This window comes from Amborella trichopoda, chromosome 9 (genome assembly GCF_054954075.1).
Source record: "Amborella trichopoda isolate Santa Cruz 75 chromosome 9, AtrichopodaSantaCruz75HAP2 v2.0, whole genome shotgun sequence".
Classification (NCBI taxonomy): Eukaryota; Viridiplantae; Streptophyta; class Magnoliopsida; order Amborellales; family Amborellaceae; genus Amborella; species Amborella trichopoda.
The window spans coordinates 18,349,899-18,376,263 of NC_142344.1; the positions used below are offsets into that span (position 1 = coordinate 18,349,899).

At 36.0% G+C, this 26,365-nt stretch overlaps 1 protein-coding gene across 2 annotated transcripts in view; it reads left to right on the forward strand.

Annotated features, from left to right (window-relative positions):
- Window positions 1-12,599: 12,599 nt before the first annotated feature.
- LOC18424570 (protein LATE ELONGATED HYPOCOTYL) overlaps window positions 12,600-26,365 on the forward strand; it is a 28,451-nt gene continuing 14,685 nt past the window's right edge. The window contains exons 1-5 of one of the 2 annotated variants that reach the window (XM_020676657.2): window positions 12,600-12,842; window positions 13,018-13,038; window positions 13,159-13,350; window positions 13,474-13,585; window positions 13,726-13,787. In XM_020676657.2, the coding sequence (XP_020532316.2) occupies window positions 13,312-13,350; window positions 13,474-13,585; window positions 13,726-13,787 (213 nt within the window). In that variant the 5' untranslated portion in view covers window positions 12,600-12,842; window positions 13,018-13,038; window positions 13,159-13,311. The remainder of the gene's footprint in view (window positions 12,843-13,017; window positions 13,039-13,158; window positions 13,351-13,473; window positions 13,586-13,725; window positions 13,788-26,365) is intronic. The other variant, XM_006829155.4, reaches the window with a different exon arrangement.

A 26,365-nucleotide genomic window follows, 5' to 3' on the forward strand; every position in this document is an offset into this window, starting at 1 on the left:
TATTGAAATAAGTTGTTGCTCAATTTTTTGTTCTCTATTTATATGTGTGGTTCTTCGTTTTTTTGGTATTATATTGCTCCTATTGTCCTATTGGAGTATTAGGGACCGTTTGGGTACATGAAAATCTATTACAGGGAAACATATTACAAAGAAATATGAGATTTATCATGTTTTAACTGTAAGAAAATGGAAATAAATTACAAAAGATTTCCCAAAAATACATGACATCTATTAGACGTAGAATGACTCTGAAATCCATTACGTATTTAACAGATAATCTAACTACATGCGTCTCTTACCGAAAAAAATCATTTATCTCTCGCCATTCTCTCTCTCAAGTGCCCATCCCTCTATCTCCCGTCATTCTTCCTCTCTCCGGTGCCCATCCATTCTCCTGTCATTCTCCTTCTTGTACACATCCATTGTGCATATCTATTTGTACTTTCTCTTTCTAAACCCCACTTAACTTTCTCTCTATAAACTTCACTTATAAGTATTTATAGAACATCCATTTCTACACTCTCCATCCATTTTTACATCCCTCCATCCCCAATTTGGGTGATAGCCCTCATCCATCAACTCTGATATAAAAACAAAAATAATAAAAATAATAATTGATAAAGAAATTAGAGAACACAATCATAATAAAAAATTTCACACAACATAATCATCATAAAACATTAGTAAAAGCTTAATTCAAATAAGATACTTCTTTAGTCTCCTCCAATGCCTCAAAATTTTCCAATGCCTCAAAATTTTTTTCTACAATTACCAAACCTTCTAGTTTACTAATCACACTTCTTCCCATTTTTTAACTTGTACCATAAATATTTCAAATTTGGTATAAGGCTTCTATAAAAAATAAATAAAAATAAGGCTTATCACAATAAAATCAAGTTATTCCAATCATATTATTCCAATGACTTATCACTTTGAAACCAAAGTCTAATTCTGTTATAAGAGAAGTGATTCCATGAAAGTGTCAAAGGCATGCAAAATAAGTAGGAAATAGTGTCATGATAATTTTAGAATGGTACAAGTTATTATTAGAAAACCTTTTTGGAATGGTGATGATGTTATTATTTAAAAGTCTTTTTGGAATAGTGTGATGATAACTTTAATTCCGTATTTCAGTAGAATTTTGTGACAAGAAAGAAAGAAATGATAGTTTATAGGTAAGCGCTGATAAAATGTTGGTAATGCATTTCCCATATTTCTTTCAGACATAGCCAAATAGTAGCAATGTATTTTTCAGGATGCATCTAAATGCTACCCAAATAGTAACAATCCATTTGCAGGTAATGTATTATGCAGTAATGTATTATACCAATAATATATTTCACAGACAATTTATTTCCAGGTATCCAAACGACCCCCTTAGTGTAAATCTTCAATGCATGTACTATTTTTTTGAAATTAGAAATAAAGTTCCCTTGTTGTATGATGCTTGTTACTGTGTGATGCGTGATGCTTGGTTGATGCTATTATATTGGGTCATAGAGTTCTGATTTTTACATATGGGATTATGTATCTTCTTTTTTTTTGTTAAATAACGTCTTCACTATTAGCTTAGTTTGGGATCATATCTTTATGTTGATTTTCTAATGGAGCGTGTTTCTTATATGGAATGCCAATAAACTTACAATTCAAAACAAGTGGTCTCCCTCTATCTCTCTCGTGTAACCTATCTCTCTCGTGCAATCTTAATATCTTACACATAATAAAAATTGGATGCCACCTACAATCTCCCTCTTTTCTTCTCTATTGCATTGTACTTCTATAAATTATTGGTTTTTGCGCATACTTTTATGATGAGTGATTATAAAAGCAAGAGAAAATACAAGTTTGTTATCAATCAAACATGTGTTTAATGAAAAAAATGCAATTTATTATGATTTTGTCTTCCAAACAGTCGAATATCTTAAATCCTAAAAAATTCAAAAATACAGGTAGATAGTCAAACATGCACAAAAAGATACTTATCATAATAATGTATAGTTCAGATATATGAAAAGCACACAATGAGTTTATTTAGATTTTCAAAAATTTGAATATTTTAATCCTGTTTTGTCAAACATACCCTAAAAGCAATTAAAATGGATAATAAATGTTTGCTTGATATAATTGGAAATTGTTGTCGGTATCATTGTTTATAAAATTTCAACATTTTTATGTTTTACCTTAGTATAATTTGAATTCGTATTTAGTAATATTATTAAAAAAAAGTCTCTTATAATAAAGTTCTAAAATAAAGTAAACTACTGATTAAAAAGAAAAACACAAAGCAACCTGAAAAAGCTCCCTACCCATAACATGGTAATTATCAGTGTTTAAAAAGCTGGATGGGTGGGCAACTTAGTGACCCGCTAGGCCCATCCGGATTGGTGATTCTAATATGGACAGGCCATGTCCAGAGAAAATTCTATTGGAGCCAAAAAATAATAATAATAAACAAGCAAGTGGGAGTCAGGCGAGTCCGTGCTCCGGCATTTCGAAGTGAAGATTCGTCGGTTTTAGATCACTGATTCGCACCATTAAGATATGGAAAAAGTTTGTATAAGGTTGCATCCTTATAATGTTGAGGAAAGGTGCATCTCACAAATCCTACAATGTATAGTGTTTCCACATAGGAGAACCCTCCAACTGATCATCTCAACCTTGAGATGAATGGACATGAAGAAAAAAAAGAATTTCAAGTTTAAAAAATAGTACATCTTGTAAAAAGTCATCTGGACTGTCTGTTTTCAAGATTTTCAAGCTTTTATTGATTTGCTTGATCTGCACCATTTTTTAAAATTTAAAATTTCTAACGAAAGATAAAAAGAGATTTTGAAGCCATCATAAAATTTTCGATGCCCAAAACTACATCTCTAAATAAATTTTATAGGTACACCTAACTTCTACAGTATAAGGAGGCGACCTTATACAAACCTCACCCTTAAGATATTTACAAGTGCTTGGCAAATATAAAGATTCAATATTCAGATATACGTACTTCAACAATCCCTTAAATACCAGGAGAAGTCACCGAGGAGCTTTTCCAGGTCCGGCTTGGGGGTCAACCTGTTCTCGTCAAACTGGATGGGCCTCAAAAGTTGATGGGCTCCTCCATCTAACATCATAAAAGGGACCAAATGGCACACCGCTCTTTAATCTGTTCATCAAATTCTTAGTTCAATAACAATTACACCCTCGCCTGTGTGATCACCTATGTTGAGCCCATTCCGGGTAACCAAGTTCTGAGTCCCATTCTGGGTAACCCGGTTCTGAGTTTATTTTTTTTATTTCTTTTACTTCTTTTGGAGCTAATTTAGTGGGAAATACAGGCCGTACCAATTTTTGAAAGGGTTAGTAGTTTTGAAGGTATTAGTGGGATTCGAAAGCAACGTGGAACTGAAGTATGGAGGATCGTACCACCACCACCATATTTTTTGAGTTCGTGGTAGTAAAACAACAATTTTATGTAACCAATTATGGCATGTGCAACGCTTTCCAAATTGGAGGGGCTGAGGACCCTCGTCTAAGCTAGAGCAATCCAAATGTCTTGCAATGGTGTATTTAAATACCAAAAATTATTGTATAAGAAGTTAATTTCACAAACTAAGACTAAAATGCATTTGAGAAGTTTCTAATGATGGAGGACCCTCTAATTGATAGTCTTAACCTTGAGAATGTAGGGTTCTTGGTAACCCCTAAGTTGCGGAACCGAGAATCTCAAACACCATGCTCCCACCCTAGATCGTGTACATAATTGACTAAATGTGAAGTAGATGAATACAATTATAAATCAAGTACGAGAAATAAAGCAAATATAAAAAATACACCACATTAACACATTATTTACGTGGTTCACCTCGTAGGGCTACATCCACGGCCTCGGCCACTATCACAACGAAGATTACAGCTTTTGGGTTACAAAAGAGAATACTTAGCTCTAACCATCGGTAAAAGACCATCACCCATCTTCCCTTTTAAACCCGCTCTCCAGACCGAGCAACACCGTCGATCAACATCCTATAACCTCGAGAGCAACTTAGAGATTTTCTCTCTCTAAGAGTGGAAGTTAATCAACCCAAAACTCATGAGAATATCGTCCCTCTCTCAAAAGCCATGTCTCTATCTCTTGGGAACCCATCACATAACCCCTAAAGGGGTGATCCTCAAAGGATGGGTATTATGCCCTCATTCACTCTCTTATAAAGATATCACTTTCTTGCATACCAAGAAAGTTAATTTTTTATTTCCTATAATACCTTAATCTTTAGAAGAAAATCTGGGTATGATGATTTAGCTATCATTAAACCCAACAATCTTCACCTTGATAGCAAAATCATCGTAATTGCCTTAACAAACTTCATTGAATAGATTTCTTGATTTCTTCATACTTACCTCCATTGTGGAATTTTTACAAACACTTTATCTCCACCTCAAACTATGGATCCATTAAATCCCACCATTCATCATTTTTTTAAGGCAAGTCTTTAGCCCCGCATACACCTTATGCTCTGATACCAATTGTAGGGTTCTCGGTAGCCCTTAGGTTGCGTAACCAGGAATCTCAAATACCGAGCTCGCACTCAAGATCGTGTACATAATTGACTAAATGTGAAGTAGATGAATACAACTATAAATCGAGTGCAAGAAATAAAGCAAACATAAAAATCACATCACAATAACACGCGATTTACATGGTTCACCTCGTAGGGCTACATCCATAGCCTCGGCAACTAGCAATCCACTATCACAATGAAGATTACAATTTTGGATTACAAGATATCATACATATCTAAACATCGATAAAAGACCATCATAAATCTTTCTTTCCAAATCTGCTTTCCCGACCGAGCAACACCATCGATCAACATCCTCTAACCTCAAGAACAACATAGAGATTTTCTCTCTCTAAAAGTGGCAGTTAATCAACCAAAAACTCATGAGAATATCGTCCCTTTTTCAGAGGCCAAGTCTCTCTCTCTCTTGGGAACCCAACCCATAGCCTCCAAATGGGTGACCCTCAAAGGATGGGTATTATGTCATCCTTCACTCTCTTATAAAGATATCACTTTCTTGTATACCAAGAAAGTTAATTTTTTATTTCCCATAATACCCTAATCTTTAGAAGAAAATATGGGTATGGTGATTTAGCTATCACTAAACCCAACAATCTCCACCTTGATAGCAAAATCACCATAATTGCCTTGACAAACTTTATTTAATAGATTTCTTGATTTCTTCATACTTGCCTCCATTGTGAAATTTTCACAAATACTTTACCTTCATATTTCTCCACCTCAAACTATGGATCCATCAAACTCCACCATTCATCATTTTCTTAAGGCAAGCCTTTAGCCTCGTACACCTTTTGCTCTTATACCAATTATAGGGTTCTCGGTAACCCCTAGGGTGCGGAACCAGGAATCCCAAATACCAGAATCCCACCCAAGATCGTGTACATGATTGGCTAAATGTGAAGTAAATGAATACAATTATAAATCAAGTACGAGAAATAAAACAAAAATAAAAAATACACCACAACAACACACGATTCACGTGGTTCACCTCTTAAGGCTACATCCACGGCCTTGACAACTAGAAATCCACTATCACAATGAAGATTACAGTTTTTTGTTACAAGAGATAATACCTATCTCTAAACATAAGTAAAATACCATCATCGATCTTCCCTTCTAAACCCGCACTCCCGACCGATCAACATTGTAGATCAACATCCTCTAACCTCGAGAGTAACATAGACATTTCTCTCTCTCGAAAAACATCATCTAACCTCGAGAGTAACATAGAGATTTTCTTTCTCTCGAAATGAAAGTTAACCAGCTCAAAACTCATGAAAATACTGTATCTTTCTCTTGGAGACCCATCCCATAACCCCCAAAGGGGTGACCCTTAAAGGATGAGTATTATGTCATCCTTCACTCTCTTATAAAGATATCACTTTCTTGCATACCAAAGAAAGTCAATTTTTTATTTTCCATAATGCCCTAATTTTTAGAAGAAAATATGGGTATGGTGATTTAGCTATTACCAAACCCAAAAAAAATGTATATATACTAGAAAAAAAAAAGAAAAAAGAATTGAATCTTCTAACAAGATTTAGAGGTGCATTCTTTTATCGTAATTCTCTAAGGGCATTTTCTTTTATACGCTAAACTACTCATATGTCCACTTTGACCAATCATATTAGTGTTTAAAGTCATTTTCGCCTAGAATTTATGCTTTTGGAGCTCCAAAAACATTCAGATTCAATGATTGTCACGATATGAAATGAACATTTGGAAACCGTTGCAACACTACAATTTTTTTTTTTTTACTCATAATTTTGGTATTATAAATGTTAGACCTGTAAAATCCAAAGCCAAAATTTTGTGCTCCCATAGAAGTTTATTGTACATTTATTCCCTCGACTAAAACCTAATCTTAAGGGTGGCAAATGGGCTAGGTGGCCGGCCCAACCCACGGTTTGAGGTTAGGGCCTTGGCCAAGGCCAGCCCGGTTTGGCCCAGCCCCGGCCCAACCCCTTTTTTTATGCTTTTCTTGTTATATATATATATATATATATATATATATATATATATATATTGTAACAATCCTAAAATTTCAAAAAAAAAAAAAAAAAAAAAGAAAAAAAAGGAGAAAATATGCTTATAAATAGGTGATGTTCTGTTTGAATATGATGGTCCTTGGGGACCATCACTGTTTTCAAAAACTTTTGCTTTGGATTAACTTTTGCTTTGCCTTTACTTTTTTCCTTTGCCCGCTTTTGCCTCCTGCTGCTTGCAGCTGGCACGGACGTGGTTTTCGTACGATAAAGTTCTGCTTTTAACGCGACACCTCAGGTATGAGGTAGAGCGTAAGAAAATAATATAATAATACGTTATAAGAATTTAAATAGGGGATGTGAGCACTCCCACCCTAAAATAAAACTTTGAGATCTCTCTCTGGTCGAAACACAGTGAACTTCTCTCTCGAACCGAAAATTTTTATCGGAAGCTCCCTCTCAAATAATTGTGGGTAAGTGACATCGTCTTTCTGAAAATAGTCTATTTTTAATAAATAGTGATATTTCCGTCCAGGATCTTTATTTTATAAGTTTTGTGTGTAAGTGACATCGTCTTTCTGAAAAATAGTCTATTTTTAATAAATAGTGATATTTCTGTCCAGGATCTTTATTTTATCAGTTTTGTGTGTAAGTGACATCGTCTTCCTGAAAAATAGTATGTTTTTAATAAATAGTGATATTTCCATCCAGGATCTTTATTTTATCAGTTTTGTGTGTAAGTGATATCGTCTTCCTGAAAAAAAGTATGTTTTTAATAAATAGTGATATTTCCGTCTACGATCTTTATTTTATAAGTTTTGTGTGTAAGTGACATCGTCTTCCTGAAAAATAGTATGTTTTTAATAAATAGTGATATTTCCGTCTAGGACCTTTATTTTATAAGTTTTGTGTGTAAGTGACATCGTCTTCCTGAAAAATAGTCTATTTTTAATAAATAGTGATATTTCCGTCTAGGATCTTTATTTTATCAGTTTTATGTGTAAGTGACCTTATTGTCTCGAAAAATAATCCATTCTTTTTAAAAATAAAATGAAATAATTATTTCTGCTTATTATCATGAATTTTAGGCGCGATAAATTTTATGCGCACGTGACCTCATTATCTTGAAAAATAATCTTTTTAATAAAAATTGTGATATTTTATCTATGTTAGAAATTTTGAATGCTGTAAATTAGAAAAATAAATTTATTTATTTTTCTTGTCTATTGTTAGAAATAAATGTGATATTTCTGCTTTTAGTAAAATTGTGATATTTCTTTCTACTGTTTTGAATATTTAGACATTGTAAAATTCATGTGCAAATGACTGCCTTATTATTTAAAAATTGACATTTTTTCAATTGATTATAGTATTATTGTGAAATGTTTATTTGTGAATTGATATTCCATAAATTGTGATAATTCCGTATTCTTGAATTTTTATAAGAGTTTTTCTATACATATTAAATTGGCAATTATGCTAGAATGCCTTTACAAACTGCTACCTTTCTAAATTTGAGCCCAAAATATTTGATTGGTTATTTTTGAAATGTTATAGAGAGTGACTGTTATTAATGGTTTAAGTGAAATTCATATTAATGGTTTCAGTGATATGTTGAGTACATGATATTGCTGCTTTCGAATGTTTAAAGAGATTTAGAAATAATTTAAGTATGCAAGTGGACTCATCCGGTTCGCCGGTGAGATATAAGTGGACCTATCTGGGACGCCAGTAGGGTTTAAGTGGACTCATCCGGTACGCCGGTGAGGTATAAGTGGACCTGCAGGGATTAAGTGGACCTATCTGGGACGTCGATAGGGATTAAGTGGACCCATCAGGACGCTGATGGGGTATATAGGTGACCTACTTGGGACGCCAGTAGGGTATTTTGTGAAATCCTTTGAATTTTGTCTGCCGTTAAAAGTGTTATAAGCATTTCAATTACTCGGATTGTACTTAAAGTATACATTTATTGAAAGTGAAACTGTTGATGCATTTCTGTTAATAGATCTCATTTGGAAAAATATTGATATCTTTCAACCATGATTATTTTTAGGATTATGATGATCACTTACTGAGTAGCCAAACTCATCAAACTATGGTAAACATTTTTCAGGATAACTGCGGTTTCATTTGTGTCTTCGCCAAGATCAACTTTGGGAAGATATTGTAGTTTTATTTAAACTTTCTTTTGTTACTTTGTAAGACCTCGCCACTGTAAATTTGTCCTATCAATAGATGTATATATGTTTTGTCTGTCACATCTCAGGCATAACAGTACTGTAAATTCTTGGGGTGTGACATATATATATATATATATATATATATATATATATATATATATATATATATTATTTATTTATTTATTTATTTATTTTTTTTATGTCATTTGACTTGGGCTGACCCGGCCCTGATAAGGCTAAGGCCATGCCTGACCTGTGCTATCCCTATAGAGACTAGGGCTCGGGCTAGCCCAACCTATTGCCAGGCATACCGAATCTAATAGTATTTTTATGGGAAATGTATATAAGAGACCATTTACTTTTAATACAAGGAGGTCACAATCGATTTTTTCTATCAGATTTCAAATCAGCTAGTTGTGAGAATGTCATTGATTAAATTCAAAGTTCAAAGAAATTTTTTTCAAACTTTGTGACATACCCCAAGCCATCCGATTTGACATATAATAGCTACTACTAACTGTGACCTTATAACATATATAAATGATCTCATAGTATACAATCCCATTTTTATGACCATAAGTTTTAGGGATAAAACCTAATCAACCCATAAACCAACCTCAATAATTCTTTTTTTCCAAATCGTGCTTTATATGTGCATCGAAAAAACAATGTTCCACGATTAAATACTATCAAAATTTTGGAAGGCGAGATCCGAGTGTTAGAGAACTCAAAAGCCAAAAACATTTTCTCTTGAAAAGCATTATCTACTAATTCTTAGGTAGGGGTGGCAATCAGATGGAAGGCCAGCCCATTTAGTCTAGCCCTAAAACCTAGTGATTGGGCCACAAAATACAGCCCATGGGTCGGGCACTATGTTGGGTTTTGTTGCCATTTAAAGGCCTTATGAGAGCATATACTGAAAACACATATAATGACATGTTGGTTCCAGAGGGAGTGTGGTCTATTTGGACAATGGGGTATTTTTAATACCCAGATATACCTAAGCTTTGACTGGTTATGGTTTAATGCCATGTCCAAAAACCCATAGTCCTAAGCACATGTGAACACAATCGATAAAGATTTTCGAAGTGGGGTTATCCCTTGATGAGATCCGAGTTGTAACTAAGACAATTGGCCAGGGGACATGAACGTGACCCCTATGTGTGAAGGATGACCTGAGATGACAATGGCCTAAATCCTCATCATTGCCATGACACGACATATATACTAGATAGCCGTTCGAGAAGTGGCCTTTTGTGGATAAGGGTGTATGATGTGTATATGTGTAGAAGAGAAGACTCCCTACAACAATGGATTGTGGTGGAAGGACTAATGGAGCATATTGTTGAAATGGAGCATTGATTGACTTTGATAGTCAAATCATAATCCCTGCGAGAGGCTGTGGATCATAGGGTCTGTTGGGTCAGTTTGAGAAGGTGCAATGAGATACAGTCTCTAGAGAGGATGAGTCATCATTATATTTGTCATAATCCTAACTATATGGATCCAATTCCGATTGAATTTTCTTAGATATGTTTAAATATGTTTTAATTAATTTTCAGATAATTAAAATGAATTTTTAGAACTCTCTAGGTATTTTATTTTCTTGAAAAATAATTTTTAAATAAAAAAATCATTTTTTTCTAAATTTGTTTTCATCAGAGAGTAAAATTAATTATTTAGAGACTTTATAAAATTATTTTATTATCTAAAACTATTATTTTAATCATTGGATGCCCATTAGGGCTCATTGGACCCACCAATATTTGGGGCATGAGGCCACATAGCCCACCAATGGGTGGTGCACCTCCTTTCTAATTTCTATCATGGCAATTAAGCCATGAGTTGTTTTGAGTTTTTAGGAAAGTGTTTTGTGTAGAGATTTTGATTGCTTTCAAAAGGGAAAGTGTAAGAAAATAATTTGAATAGATTTATTACTTTCTCTGCACAATATTTGATGGGAATGAAGTTATGAAAACTGAGGGATAATGGTTCAACTTCATTCCTTTAATTATGATGACTGATCTCATAAATGAATTGATAAAATCTCTTCACTCCACATGTCTTCAAGAACAAAACTCAGATTAAATCTCATAATGATGGCAAAATCATAACCATAGAAATCCTAAGCTTGTTTTATAAAACTAGCTATGGGATTTTCATTCTCTATACACCTCAACTCTCTCCATCTGAGCCACAAAGGGGTAGCACACCCCTCTCTTAACTTCTCTCTTCTTCTCTCTCTAAAGTTTAGGGTCTAGGAAAGAAACCTAACCGTAAAGGGTGGCACGTCCAAGCCACATAGGCTAGCCCTAGGTCTTGACTTTATGCTTATGTGTTAAGCCGTGGTCAAAGGATATCCCATGTTATGCTCTTTGGTGGTTTTGCCTAGGCTTTTAAAGTTGTGAGATGAGATTTTGAACTAAGATCCTGTATGACGTTGGGTGAAGGAGACCCGGTGTGGGTTTATGAAGTCCTTCGAGGAAACCTGATGCAAGGTATAAGGTATTCTCTTGGTTTATACTATCTATATTCCATTGCATGTTTAATCAATGGTAAGCAAGTGAGAGTTCGTGACAATCTTATTTGATTTATATATTGTATTTGAACACTTTGTAAGTGACTCGGGTGACAATACAATAAAATAAAGATAGAATATTTTAATTGATATTGACTTGCCCAGTCATATAGTCTACCTTCGACACTAAGGACGGAAGGGCCGGCCCTGCCTATCCTATTTTATTTATTGTTTTTTCTTATTTATTGATCTTATATCTAGCTCGGCCAACCCTCATAGGGTAGGGCCGGGCTGACTTGGGCTGAGGCCACTTGGCTTCATGCCTGGGCCGCCCCTATGGAGAGTGTTTTTATGTAGTTCCCAAAATTTGAGATTGAAAAATTTGAGGTACTTCCCAAAATTAGTGTTCTGGGTTCAAACTAAGAAATGGTAAAACAAATGAAACATGCATAAGGGGAATGCCATCTGGAATAAAGTTTGTGGCTCAAGATACAAATTTCAAACCCTCTTGTCAAATCATGGCTCGGGAACCTATTAATTAATAAAGAAAATTTGTTTGATAGGGCTGCAATCCTATCAAAATAACTAAAGCCTCACATAATATGCAATTCAAACATTGAAAAACCTTTACATCGATCATTTTGACTTGAATATTATGGCTGTGTAAAAAAATTAGGATTTCAAACTCTAAAAAATAGTGTATATTTTAACAAATTATCTATACCATCTAGTTTGCCCTAAAAATAAGTGCTCAAAGATCTACAAAATCTGTATTATTTTTTGAGTTTCAAATTTTATTGTCAGTATTGGAAATTGATTTTAAAGCCATCATGAAAATTTTCGTTGCCGAGAATGCTTTCCAGATGAGGATTTGAGGTGAGGCTCTATTTGGTTTTCATAAAACCTAGGCCTTATGGAGACTTCATCCTTAATTAAGTATTGGACTACTTACCACTCGTGCTCCACAAGTTCAATGAAGGGCACGTGAACCAAAGAAATGGCCACGTGTATCACTATGTTTTTTACGGTTTTGTTGGAGGGCCAAAAAAGCGGCCCAAAGGTACTTGTGGACGAGAAGCCCCCTCGCCACCCACGCAAAAGTGCAGCGAGTGCTGAGCTGGCAGCCCTCTGCCCCCCAAAAATCTCAGCCACCAATATCCCGCCACTTGTCGCCATATCCTTTGCCCATCTCATCTCGCACGGCCGCCGCTACTTTGGCCTCAATAAAAAAAAACACTTTTCTCCACAAAACTAAAAACCCTAGAAAATAGGAGAAAATAGTAGTGGCTGAGAATCGGTCTCCAATTTTCTGTCTGGTTTTAGGTCATCCACTGCCTGCAGAGCCTCACTGGATATAAGCTCTCTCTCACACTGCACACCTTTCCTTCGCTGTTTCACTCTTCCTCTCTCTCTCTCAACTCGCCATTGTAGTTTTGGGGGTCCACTTTGAGCTGCCGTTGAAGAGGAGCTGCGATCTAAGGAGTAAGTTCAGTTGATTGACCGTCATGGTGGTTCTGACTGGGACGAGCTGTGCGAAGTTTGAGTACAGTTTGTCTATTAGGCATGGCTATGAAGATCGCAGAAGGTGAGTCAGGTTCTTGCCTTTAATTTTCTGTTTGTTTGTTTTTTTTTTTTTTTTCTTGTTTCTGATTCGGTTTCCTATTGGTTTGGTTAATGTGATTTTAATGGATGATGGGTGATGGTTTTGAGGAGCGGTGGATGTTACTGATTTCTTTTATCTCTTTATATTTGGTCTCCAGTTGGATTGCCTGTCGATTTTGGTGAGGAATACACGAGAAGCAGTTTTTTTCCTCATCATCTTCGATACTCGATATTGATTCTGGATTCTACTCTGTGTTTTGAAACAGATCCAATGTCTGCTCAATTTTGCTTTTTTGCAGATTGTTTTAGTGATGCGGCTTTTTTGTTAGTAGCCGTGTCTTTTAAAGATTTGTACTTTGAGAAATGGACGAAGGAAATTGTTCCTGGAGATGATCAGGGAAGAGAAAGTGAGAGTCCTTTCTGTGTAGGGTTTATGCACGAATAATTCGGTTATGGAAACTTATTCTCCGGGAGAAGATTTGGTAGTCAAGGTATGAAGATTTATCCTTTTCAAGTTGACATAGACTGCTCATCTTGTTAAATTCCTGCATGCTTAGATTATTTAAGAAAATTCTTTTCTTTTCCAATCTTAAAAAACTCTTAACTTCATCCAGACGAGAAAACCCTATACAATTACAAAGCAGAGGGAGAGATGGACAGAGGAAGAGCACGACCGGTTCTTGGAGGCTCTGAAACTCTATGGTCGGGCGTGGCAGCTTATCGAAGGTTAATTGTTAGCTGACAGTGATTTTAATCAATATGTATCCAAACAATTAACAATTTAAAGGGAAATGTGCTCCTTATATCAATGCATGATTTCCTTACTTGGTAGCCTGTTGTTTCTTCTCATCTTTCATGGGACACAGAGCATATTGGTACAAAGACCGCAGTGCAGATTAGAAGCCATGCTCAAAAGTTCTTCTCAAAGGTCTCTCGGTATCTTCTGACTATATGATGCATAGATCTTTAATCTTACTAAACTAATTAATCTTTTGTCTTTTCTGTTCTTTTGATGGGTTTGCTGACTATTAGTCCTTGCTGGTACATAAACTCATATAGATCAGTGAATAACAAGATTGCATAGGATTTGGACGCCCAATTTCAGGAATTTAGTCATCGATTATTTTGTTTATCTCATCATGTGCCGTAGTCCTCGAATGTCAGCTGATAGTGGCTCTTTTGATATTACCGTGTCTCCTTGGGTAATTCAATGAACACGTAGGAAATCAGCATGGAAATGAAAAGAATCACTGTCGTTGCTTTTTAAAGTTCTTGCTTAACTACCCTATACTCTATTGCAAACAAGTTACAATTGTCTATCATTGAGCAGAACTACTATTGTTTAATTTCTCACATATTTATTTCGTTGTTGTGCACAAAACATTCATAATGAATGTATGATCTATTTCAATTGAAAAATAGACTCTTTTAGGATCCTCAAATACATACTGAATTATGAAATGAAACTGTTTAGCAACACAACCACGTCTACAATGACTTATAGCATGCACAAACGATTGAAGAATGAGTCAATCATCTAAGAGTTATTATTTCATTCGTTTAAGACGAATGTGCTGTACTATTAAAAACTGCCGACAAAGAATAGTTGTAAGGCTTTCTTTAATGAATAAAGATACATACATTAAGCTACATAGTATCACGTTTAACATTAGAAACTCAGTTGCAGCCTTGTAGGAACTCAAACTTGTGTTAATTTCGCTCTCCCAAAGAAACTGTTCCGTTTGATGGATTCACACCTTACCACGTCTCTAAGAGATTTTTCTAAGCAGTTCTTGTAACTAATGTTATGTAAACTCCCAAAACTTTGCAACTAGTAGAACAAAATCTCAATGCTTGCAAGATACGTGTGTTAGGATAGTTTCCCTTGTGTGAAGTCTATTTCGCTGCATGTTAAATTTTTAAATTTTCCCATGATTGGATTGCTGATAGAGTTTAACCAAGAAGTCTATGGTCACTTGGTGTTATGAAATTTTTAAAAGATGCGTTTGTTGATGGGTCTCTATGAACATGGGTTGCATCCCTACATGTGTTGGGTGTGCATCTGCATGGATAGTTATGCATGAGTAGTTATGTGGTTTGTACGATAGTACATTGTCTACGAGGGACTATGTTCAAAACATCAGCAGCCTAGGCAGCTGGAGGCCTTACCAGCCGGTATTGGGAATATTTGTCCTAGTGCGGGGCGGTGGTTCCGGGGTGGCCTAGGGCCCTGTCTGGGCGGGTACCCTACCCCCAGTGCTTGGGCACTCGCCCAGGGCCCTTTTGATGAAGCCTGAAAATGAGCCTTGCCAAAAGGGAAAAATAATTGTATTTTGGCCCCCCAAAATCCTAAATAACCTTATTTTGCCCCCAAAAATTATTTTTTTGGTTCAAAAAAGAAATATTTTAAGGATCACAATCGAAGTTGTACTTTTCGATTTCTTGCGGAATGGAAAGGCATTCCACTGGAAACTTTTTAAGGATTAAATATGTTACAAACATTGTTCGCAAAATCACACGATCTAATCGCTAATCGCCCTGTTAGATCAGAACCGGCCCCTGACTGGTTCCGGTTTTGGGTGGTTAGGGTGATAAACCGGTATAAATTCAAAAAAAATGTATACAAATGCTAAAAAATAAGGAATTTGATTTGTAATGCATTTTTAAATATTCTTTACATTATGGTAACGATTAAAAATTATTTTAGTCACTAATACTCACTTTTATATTTTCCCATCATTTTTAGAAAATTTAAAAAATAGCCCTTGAAAAATATAAAAAGGGTTAAAATCCATTTTTTTCATTAATTTTCAACTTCATTTGAATGTGTTTTATTTTAATCATTCTTTATATGCTTTTCATATTTTAATAGATTTTTTTTGTATCTTTTTTTATTTGTTTTCAACACTTTTTTTACCGCCTGGGACTTGCCCGGTTAGAGCGGTTGAATTGGCCGGTTTTCCGATTAGGCCAGTTAAACCGCTTCCAGGTCCATGTCTGGTTAACTGTTCCGGTTCGATTTTGCGAACACTGGCTGCAAAATACAGCTTTTGGCAACCGAAAGTGATCAATTCAAACGTACTTCTATTAGTTTTTTGAAAAGTTCGTAAATACAAGTGTTTATGTTTAAGGTTTCATATTTATTGTGAGTGTTGTGTTATGCTGTGCTTTTTTTTTTTTTTCATTTAGTTAGCTTTACATTTATATGAAACTTCATAAGTGTCCTCCCCCCCACCCCCTCTTTTGCTAATTTTTTGTGATTATAATATATTTATGGCTTTTTGGCTATTTATGGTGCTAATGTTTGAAAATATTACTCTATGTATAGCTCTAACTATAATTTATAATGCAAAATAATAAATTTATAATATATATTTGGCTATTTTTTCCATTATTTGGCTATTTTTTCCATTATTTGGCTATATGTATGTAATGCAAAATCATAAATTCATAAAACCCAAACCCTCCCAGTGACCCATTTACTTTTCTATAGTGCTTGCCCAGGCAGTTGGGCACCTCAACCTCTTGGACGCCCATTTCCATTTTCTTGAACATTGATGAGGGATGATATGTTACTTGGAACACTGAGATGTAACTCAACCTGATTAAAATCTTAGGCATCTATAACCTTTTCTCATCAATATTTTGGTGATTCTTGGATGGGAAATCAATAGCCAAGATGTGTGAAGCTTGGGTCGGGTGAAAACATTTTTGGTTTGTTTTGTGGAATACGAATTTTTTGCTAGCGACTTTATACCTCAGTTTTGAAGTTTACTGATCTCTTTTTTTTTCGATCTTTTCTTATACATGTGGCATGTTAGATTTTGGTGGTCTCACCACGTTTTACAAGACATCACAATAGACATGAATGCCCAAATAATCGGGACCAAGTTTTAGGGGATCTGGAAGCACGAGATGCTCTCGCTGTCTTCGAAGTGTTAAATGCCCCCATCTCAAAAAAAGTCTAAGGTGCAAACGGGCCCTGACGAGTACATTTCTAGGATATAACCAGATCGAAAATTAATTCATGAGTCCTTGAGTTGCACACTCAAAAGAGTCTAAATTCCAATCCATAATCTAACTTCTAGTCGATAGTCTGACTGATAGTCGATAGCGTGAGTTACGGTCGATAACTTGACTTACAATCGATAACTTGACTTACAGTCCATAATCTGACTTCTAGTCGATAGTCTGACTGTAGTCGATAGCGTGACTTACGGTCGATACCTTGACTTACAGTCGATAACTTGACTTACAGTCCATAATCTGACTTACAATCGATAGTCTGACCTATGGTCGATAGCGTGACTTACGGTCGATAACTTGACTTATAGTAGATAGCCTGACGTATAGTCCATAATCTGACGTACAGTCCATAGTCTGATCTACAGTCCATGGCGTGACTTACGGTCGATAACCTAACTTACGGTCGATAACTTGACTTACAGTCAATAGCATGACTTACAGTCAATAGCATGACTTACAGTCTATAATATGACTTACAGTTGATTGTCTGACCTACAGTCGATAACGTGACTTACGGTCGATAAATAGCATGACTGACAGTCGATAGAGAGTCTGACTTATGCTTGATGAGCCCGATAGATGCTCGATAAGCCTTACATACGCTTGATGAGCTTGACTGACGCTCCATAAGCCTTACGCTTAACAAGCTTGACAGACACTCGAGAAGCCTTACATACGCTTGATGAGCTTGACTAATGCTCCATAAGCCTTACTTACGCTTGATAAGCCTGACAGACACTTGATAAGCCTTACATACGCTTGATGAGCCTGTCTGATGCTCCATAAGCCTTATGTACACTTGATGTGCCTGACAGATGCTCTCTATAAGCCTTACGTATCCTTGATGATCCTGACTGATGCTCCATAAGTTTTACTTACGCTTGATGAGCTTGATTGATGCTCGATAAGCCTTACATACACTTGATGAGCTTGATAGACGCTCGATAAGCCTTGCATACACTTGATGAGCCTTATGAGAGTGGAAGTGGAGGCCGCTTCCTATGGGAATTGGGCATTCTCTAGAGCGCTCATGAAAACAGGATCGGCGCAGGGCCTTTAAATGCACAAGCTTTTTAGAAAACCATAGTTTTTGAAAGTAAATGTGCGATATGTGGGAGGCTTATCAATAAAAGACATAGTTTGTGTCCACTCACTGTCTCGATAAGCATTTGGCATAACACCACATGGATGTTCAAGTCTAAAAGATACCTTCACTTATGCATTCATCTTTCTTGATATGTTCAAAGAGAGATCTGTTGTTTTGAAATAGGTGGGGGATTGTTAGCTTTTTGCTAAATATGTGTTTCAAAACAATATTATTTGTCTGCTATTTTATTTAGCTCTTTGTGGTCTTGTAGGACCACTATTCCCTTTTCCCATCTTTTTACTCTTCTCCTCATATGCTGTTAATGCACCTTACCTCACCCCTCTCTTCCCCCCTCTATTTGGCACTCCTCTCTCACCACTTGTCCCTCCTACTCTCTCTCCTCTTGCCACCTCTCTTTCAAGCTATTAAAATATTGTTTAACTCATATATAAGGGCTTTTGGGATGAGAGAGAAAGCAATGAGATGGAGGAGAGGTATGGGTGGAAAGAAAAACAGAGAGTGAGAGAAATGAAAGTTTTGGGGTGAGGCTTTGGGTTTTCGATGAAAATAGTGAGCTTTCTCTCTCTCTCATAAGGCTTGTACTCTCTCTTTAGTAAGAGATAGTGAAGCACTAGCCTCACATAAGTTTAAGGTAACATGTTCTGTTATATTAATAACTTATTCTGGCATGGGATGATCTTTCATGTGCTTCATTTTCCCAATCGATGTTTTAATGTAGTATATCGATTGGATGATAAATTTTGTATTGAGAGGAAGAAGTATGTTTCCAATTGATGATTTCTGTTTCATACCAATTAGAAAGACATATTAGATTTATAGACTGTGGTTTTGTACGGGTCTTTTGAATCCGCAACTCAGGGACTCAGGAATTAATTTTCAATCTGACTGTATCCTGGGAGTGTACTCACCTGGATCCATCTACACCTCAGATTGTTTTTCGAGATGGGGGTGTTTAACACTTTGAAATTGTTAGATTTTGAGGGTCTCACCATGGTTTACAAGACATCACGGTGGACGTGAATGCCCAAATAATCAGGACCAAGTTTAGGGGATCTAGAGGCCTGAGATGCTCTCGTTGTCTTCAAATAGACACATTCTTTCCATCAATTCTGCTAGTGACTCAATTTTGCTCTCACGTGAAGAATACAATAAGTTAATCAAGATAGTCAACAGGACTAGTCGTGATTTAGGGGGACGTCGTGGCAGAGGGAGGCAACAGTAAGTGAACCGATGGATCAACCACACAGCTGATAAATGTTGGGACAAGTTGTGGAAGCCCACTTGGCCTGATTAGGCAGCTTATGTTTATTAGAGTGGTGGTGTGTATCCAGTTGGTTCCAATGATCATAATCATGTTCTCAATTTGTCTAGTGACTCAATTTTACTTTCACATAAAGAATGCAATAAACTAATCAAGAATAGTCAACAACCAACTACTCATCCCTCCTCTTCCACTGCCACTTTGGCAAATTCACGTACTTCTGCGTTCCTTGTGTCTCAGAGGCTAAATTCCCAAATCATTGATTCAGGGGCCTCTAATCATATGACTGGTAAGTCTTCTATGTTTTCCCTCTTGGTCTATCAGATTCCACTGCTTTTGTTACATTAGTTGATGGTTCTTGTAGCATGTCCGGTAAGGGCATTATTTTTCCTATTTCTACTTTCATCGTCATCTGATCTTTATGTTCCAAGTTGTCATTTAACTTATTGTCAATTAGTGAACTGACCAAACTTCTTCAGTGCTCAGTAGCATTCTGTCCTTCATATTGTGTTTTTCAGGATCTAAAGACGAAGAAGATAATTGGTGGTGGTCATGAATCTTGTGGATTTTATTATCTCGCTTGACTGTGGCTTTGTTGGTGCTGCTCTCCATTCTTGTGTTTGCCCTCTTCAATGCCAGCTAGATCATCCATCTATCAATACTTTGAAGTTGTTAGTTTCCTCATTAGAGTTTTTGCCAACCTTAGAGTGTGAGGCTTGTGAGTTAGGCAAGCATCATAGGATTTCCTTGCATCAGAGAGTCGATAAACGAATGTTTATTCCATTTGTGGTTGGTCATTCACCTATTTGGTATCCCGCTAGAGTTTAGTGTTTGTCTAGTTACAATATTTTATAAGATTTGAGGCTTGTCTATGTTTTAGTTGTTGTGTAAAGAAATTCAAACTCAGTTTGGAAAAAATGTTTGTATTTTTGCGTGTACATAATGCTAAAGAATATTTGTCCCAAGATTCTCAAAAATATTTAGCCTGACATGCCATTCTATATGAAACATCGTGTGGACACACTCCTCGATAGAATGGGGTGGCAGAGAGGAAAATTCATCATATAATCGAAGCAACTCGAGCTTTATTGTTAATTATGCATGTGCCAAAAAGTTATTTGGGGAGAGAGTGCATTGACTACTTGTTATTTAATAAATCATATGCCTTCGTCTATTTTAAATGGAAAATACCAAATTCTATACTTCTTCCTAGCAGTCCTTTGTTTACAATTCCTCCTCGAGTTTTCTGGTGTGCTTGTTTTGTTCATGTTCTGGACCCCCAGCACTGGCAAATTAGACCTCTTTCTGTTAAATGTGTGGTTTTTGGATATTTTTGTACACAAAAAGGTTATGAGTGCTATCATCCTGGTTTGAGGAAAAACCTTAGTTTGATACCATCTTTTTTAGAATACTACATATTTTTCTGATGAGGGTCCAGTTGACTTAAGGCATTCCATTCAAGGAGAGAATTTGCATAATGAAAAGCTCACATCTTCTTCCTCTTCCATTCCTATCCCTTCCGCGATTCTTAATTCTGTTGATGACTCTTTATCACCAGTTGAAGTGTATACTCCTGTAGATTCAGTCTCTGCTCCTATTGTTAATGTTCCACAGGACTATAGGAGTAGCCTCTCGAAGTATATATGAGAAGGAAAGTGAAGTAAGTGCCATTACCACCATCTCAGCCAACGATCAATCTTCATCGTTGTCTACAAATCCACTATCAGGTTCTGAACCTACTCTTGGGCATGATGATGGTAATCTTCCAATAGCTCTTCGTAAAGGTCAATGATCTTGTACTAAACATCCAATTGTTCATCATTTTGTTGCGGTAAATTCATCTTCTTGCTATCAGAAGTTTTCTTTTGCACTTTCCTCCATGCTATACCTAAGTTCAATCTAGAAGCTCTTTCTCATATTGGATGGAAGAGAGCAATGAACGAGGAAATGACAGCAATTCAATCAAATATTACGTCGGAGCGTACTAATCTGCCGGTAGGAAAGAGACCGGCTGGATGTCGTTGGGTGTATATAGTCAGCCAGATGAATCTTTGAAAAGGCTAAAAGCCAGCCTGGTGGCAAAGGTACATGCACAAACTTTTGGTATTGATTATTTAGAGACATTTGCTGTTGTTGTCAAGCTTAATTGTCGTCAAATGCTCATATTTCTGGCAGCAAATAAGGGATGGCTATGTGGCAACTTTATATTAAAAATTGTCTTACTTCATGGTGATTTACAAGAAGAGAAGAGGTGTATATGTATTAACTACCAAGGATTGTTGCTCAATGGAAGTCAGACAAGGTATACAAGTTGAAGAGAGCAATTTGTGGCCCAAAGAAGTCCCCATGTGCATGGTTCGAGACGTTCAGTGAAATTGTTCTAGTGTATGGGTTTCGATGGAGTCATATGGATCATTTAGTATTTATCTAGAGACGATCCTCAAGAATAATTTTCTTGGTGGCTCATGTTGATGATATCATCATTACAAGAAATAATCAAGAAGGAATTAAAATAAATTGAATGGATATCTGCCACAGTATGTTCAGATGAAAGACTTGGGACAGCTGAGGTATTTTCTTGGAATTGAGGTAGCTTGGTCCAAGTATGGTATTATTCTACCCAAAGGAAATATGTCACAGATTTGTTGACAAAAATAGGTATGTTGGGTGCTAACCCAGTTGATACAGCTATAGATCCAAGTACTAAACTATCAGCAAATCAAGGAGATTTATTTGAAAACTCAGGTAGGTACAGAACGCTTGTGAGTGGACTTATTATCTACCTAACTATTTCTCGGCCAGACAGTTTTTACTGTGAGTGTTGTGAGTCAACTCGTGCATTCTTCCAAGACACCACACTAGGAGGCAGTAAGAAGTATTTTGCGATATCTTAAAGGGCCTCCTGGTCAAGGACTGACCTAGAGGAAGAATGGCCACTTTAGTAGTGAGAGCTATTCTGGTGCTGATTGGGATCAACTACTGGCTATTGTACCATTGATGGAGGAATTTGGTAACCTAACGAGCATTAGGTCGATCTCAAGGGTTGAATATAGAGCAATGGCTCACACCACATGTGAGCCATTGTGGTTGAAAACTTGATGTAGGTGATGGGATTCACAATTATTGAGCCGATGAAGATGTCTTGTGAGAATTAGGCAGCCATTCATATAGCTAGCAAACTAGTAGTTCATGAGATGAGAATGCATGTTGAGGTTGATTGTCATTTTATTTGGGAGAAAGTAGCAAGTAAGTAGATAACAACTCCATATGTGAAGTCAGAATCAATTGGCAAAGATCTTCACCAAGGCTCGTAGTTGTAACCAGACTCCCCAAACTTGTTCCAAGCTAGGCATAGATGACATTTATCCTCCTGTTCAAGGCGAAGTATTAAAGATTAGATTATTTTATCTATAGGTTCTAAAATATGGGCTATGGGGCATTCTTGTCTTTTTAATATATTCCAAGCTACGCATGGATGGCATTTATCCTCCCGTTCAAAGCGAAGTGTTAAAGATTAGATTATTTTATCTATAGGTTCTAAACTATGGGCTATGGGGCATTCTTGTCTTTTTAATATACTTGAGAACGTTAATTACACTAGGGTTACATATAAGGGCATTTCTGTAATTTGCAAAGTCTTTTATTATTATAAATAAGTATGAAACATGTATGGAGGTTAAGTGCTACAGCCATCTCTGTCAATTTTCTTCACACTCACTATTCTTTTTTCTCTCACGTCACTCAATCTCTTTCTACATTGTTCTTCTTGTAGCAACCTTTTTAACACGTTTATGGAAGTATCAGCTGGTCTAGAGCCAAGCTTTCCTGTATCCTTAGGGAGGCCTACAACAAACTTCTTTCGAGAGATAAAGATTCCTCTCTTAGACCTGGCCACGTCTATCCTAAGAAATACTTCAACAGACCTAGATCATTGATTTCAAACTCCCTTGCCAAAAAGCCCTTCAGTTAGTGAATTTCCTTTGGAGAATTACCTATAACAATATCTTTCACATATACAATCAGAGTAGTGATACTGATCTTGGTATGATTCGCAAATAAGATATGGTCAATATCAGTCCGAGTATACCCAATTCTTTGGACAACACCAATAAACCTCTTAAATCAAGATCGAGGGGAGTACTTTAGCCCATTAATGGCCTTTCTCAATAAAAACTTTTCCCTCATCCAGCAGCTCTAAATCCAGGTGGAGGTACCATGTACATGTCTTCTGGTACTTCCCCTAGACACATTCTTTCCATATATTTGAATAATTTGTGGTCGAAGGCATTGGTTATGTATGAGGTCTGTTTTGCATCGGATATGGACTTTTATTTCCATTTTATTTTGGTTACTTGTTAGCTAATTTTGTCCTGCTGTTTGCCTCTGGCTCTTCATTTTTGTCAAGAAATTTTTTTCGAACCTAAGTAGTTTTATTTGGAACATTTTCTTTTATTGAGAAGTGTCTATCCAATTAGCTAGGGAGAATTTATAAAAAGGACTCTTTGTGGCAGCTAACAATAGAAATTATACTCTTAGCTGAGATTAAGGGATTACAATAACATTATATTGAATGAACTAAGCAATGCAAAGGTTGTTACACTAGAGATGTTAAGGAGATCAATGCCTAGTTGACCAAAGCACAGGTATTCTTGAAATGTCTTGGAACATTGGGAAAAATTTTGTTATCTAATAGGCCTTTTTTTTTTGGGCTAAGTTATTATCTAGTAGGCCTTACTAGGTTATATTGGCCAAAATATTTCTAAGCATTACTTAATGAGATTGATCTATCAATGCCCACTGTTGCCTATTACCCCCACATCTAGGATAAACAAGCTTTCATGGAACCTTTCTCCACTATTGATGCTCTGCATGCCTTAGAACATAATATGATATAATTATTCTTTCATTCTCCACATCAGCGATCATCCTAGTTTTGATGATGCTCGGGCCATGTTTACTGATTAAGGCACTTTAGCTCTTTAAATTCTTTTAGTGAATGCTTTAGACTATTGTCTCATCTATCTCTTGACAACCATCAACATTTATACATTACAATGATAGAGGAACAAGTGCTGGATTTCCTAGGCTATTTCTTGAGAGAGGTGTCTCAGACTGTTACTTTAGGCATTGACCAATTGCACCAGTATTGAACGCCGATGATAGGACATTATTTTGGATATGCCCTTTTATTTGGTCCTGTCATTCTAAGTAAGAGGTGATGTTATTTGGAAGAGTTTGGGCATGCTAAGAATAACTATCCTAAGAAGATCAGGGTCATAATTGCTCTTGGCTACTGTGCAGTTGATGGTTCATTTGACTCGAAGCATGACATCTCGCACGAGAGCGATTACCTATACTTCTTAGAATCTCATTGAATAGACCAATTATCAGTGGTTTTGGGTTTCTCTTTTAGTGCATGTAGAACATTACCAGATGGGGATCTTCAACAGATGGTTCAGGCTCTTTCCATGATGTCCTTGTCAGGCATACCTTCTTTGTCGAAATCTGTTGTGGTTATGAAATCTAGTACCACCTGCCATGCAAGAAGAAATGCAATTTGCATGTCCCATTTGTTCATTTCAAGCCCCAATGCTTATATAACCTTGCTTCTCTCATGATCACGTAGTTCCTAATTCCGTACATCACTATAGAAGCCCCTAATCCCTATTATGTGTATGGATATGTTATGTGTCATCATGGTGACCTTGTGTTTATAGAGATGTGTCATCATGACCACATATATATTGACAGTAAATGAGCTATTTCTTGTTCCCATGTGTGGCACACCTTTTTAAAGAAATTATTTTGTATATATATATATATATATATATATATATATATATATATATATATATATATATATATATATATATATACAGATATATATATACATAATATCCCTTAAAAGTTGAAGAATTTTTAGAATGCCCTTGTGTAGTTCCATGATTCCCACAAGGGCTAAAACAAATTATAAAGTTCTTTGGTTTAGTCTAGGATACTACATGCTCTTGCATTTGTCATTTTTAAATGTGTTAATTTAGAAAATCTCCAACAAATTCACCTTTCAAATTTCGCTAAGTTTAGATCTTAGGGTCTCATAGTATACTATCCTTTTCAAAAAAGTTTGTATTAGCATAAACAAATTTATTTTGTAAACTAGGATGATAGCAACAATAACCTTTCTGGAAGCGTGAATTCCCTAAAAAAACACACTTAGCAGCTCCATGAACTTATCATTATTAATACCCTAACAAATGAACAAAGAAAACACACCCAAACACTTGAGGAACAACAATAAAAAAAGAGTAATAGGAAAGAGAGCAGTGTGGTGTTTTTCCATTCAAAACTAAAGAGGGTATTCAAATAATTAAATTATATGAGGTCAGCAAGGCATCTTAACAATAAACTTTGGGAACATGCATATTAATTAGTGGAGTCTAGGTCACTTAAAGTAAATGTTGATTTCTCCTTTCATCAACCCCATTTCGTTGAGGAGTATGCGCTCAAGAAGTTTGAAGTAATCCATTTTGAGCAAAACAATTTTAAAATTCAGTGGGAAAATATTCTTTAGCATTATCATAATGTAAAACACAAGTATGCTTGAATTAAGTGTGGATATCCTTGTGAAACAATTTAAAAATGGAGAAAATCTCATCTCTCTCTTTAAAATGTAATAATGTCATTCGTGAATAATCAATGACATAAGTCACAAAATATATATGACCAGGCAAACTATGTACTCTAGTAGGAACCCAGATATTAGAATGAACAACTATAAATGGAATAGGTCTCTATTTATCAATCATAAGAGGAAATGACCATAGTTGTTGGAACCTTGTAGGAAAGGTCACATACCTGCTCCAAACCTTGATTCCGCTGTTCCAGCTAGGAATCTTGGATGGAACGCGCATCCCTATATGTTGATCCGCATTCCCAGCAGGTTCGAACCGTGGTTCTCAAGTGTATGATGATTTTTTCTCTATCTGGCACTGATTGATATGCAATGATTCAGTTTTGTGCCAAATTGTATTGTGAACACATCATTCTTGATCCCTTAAAACATACTATTGTGATAACTTCCCCATGGAATCGTGCTTCCTTGTGACAAGGA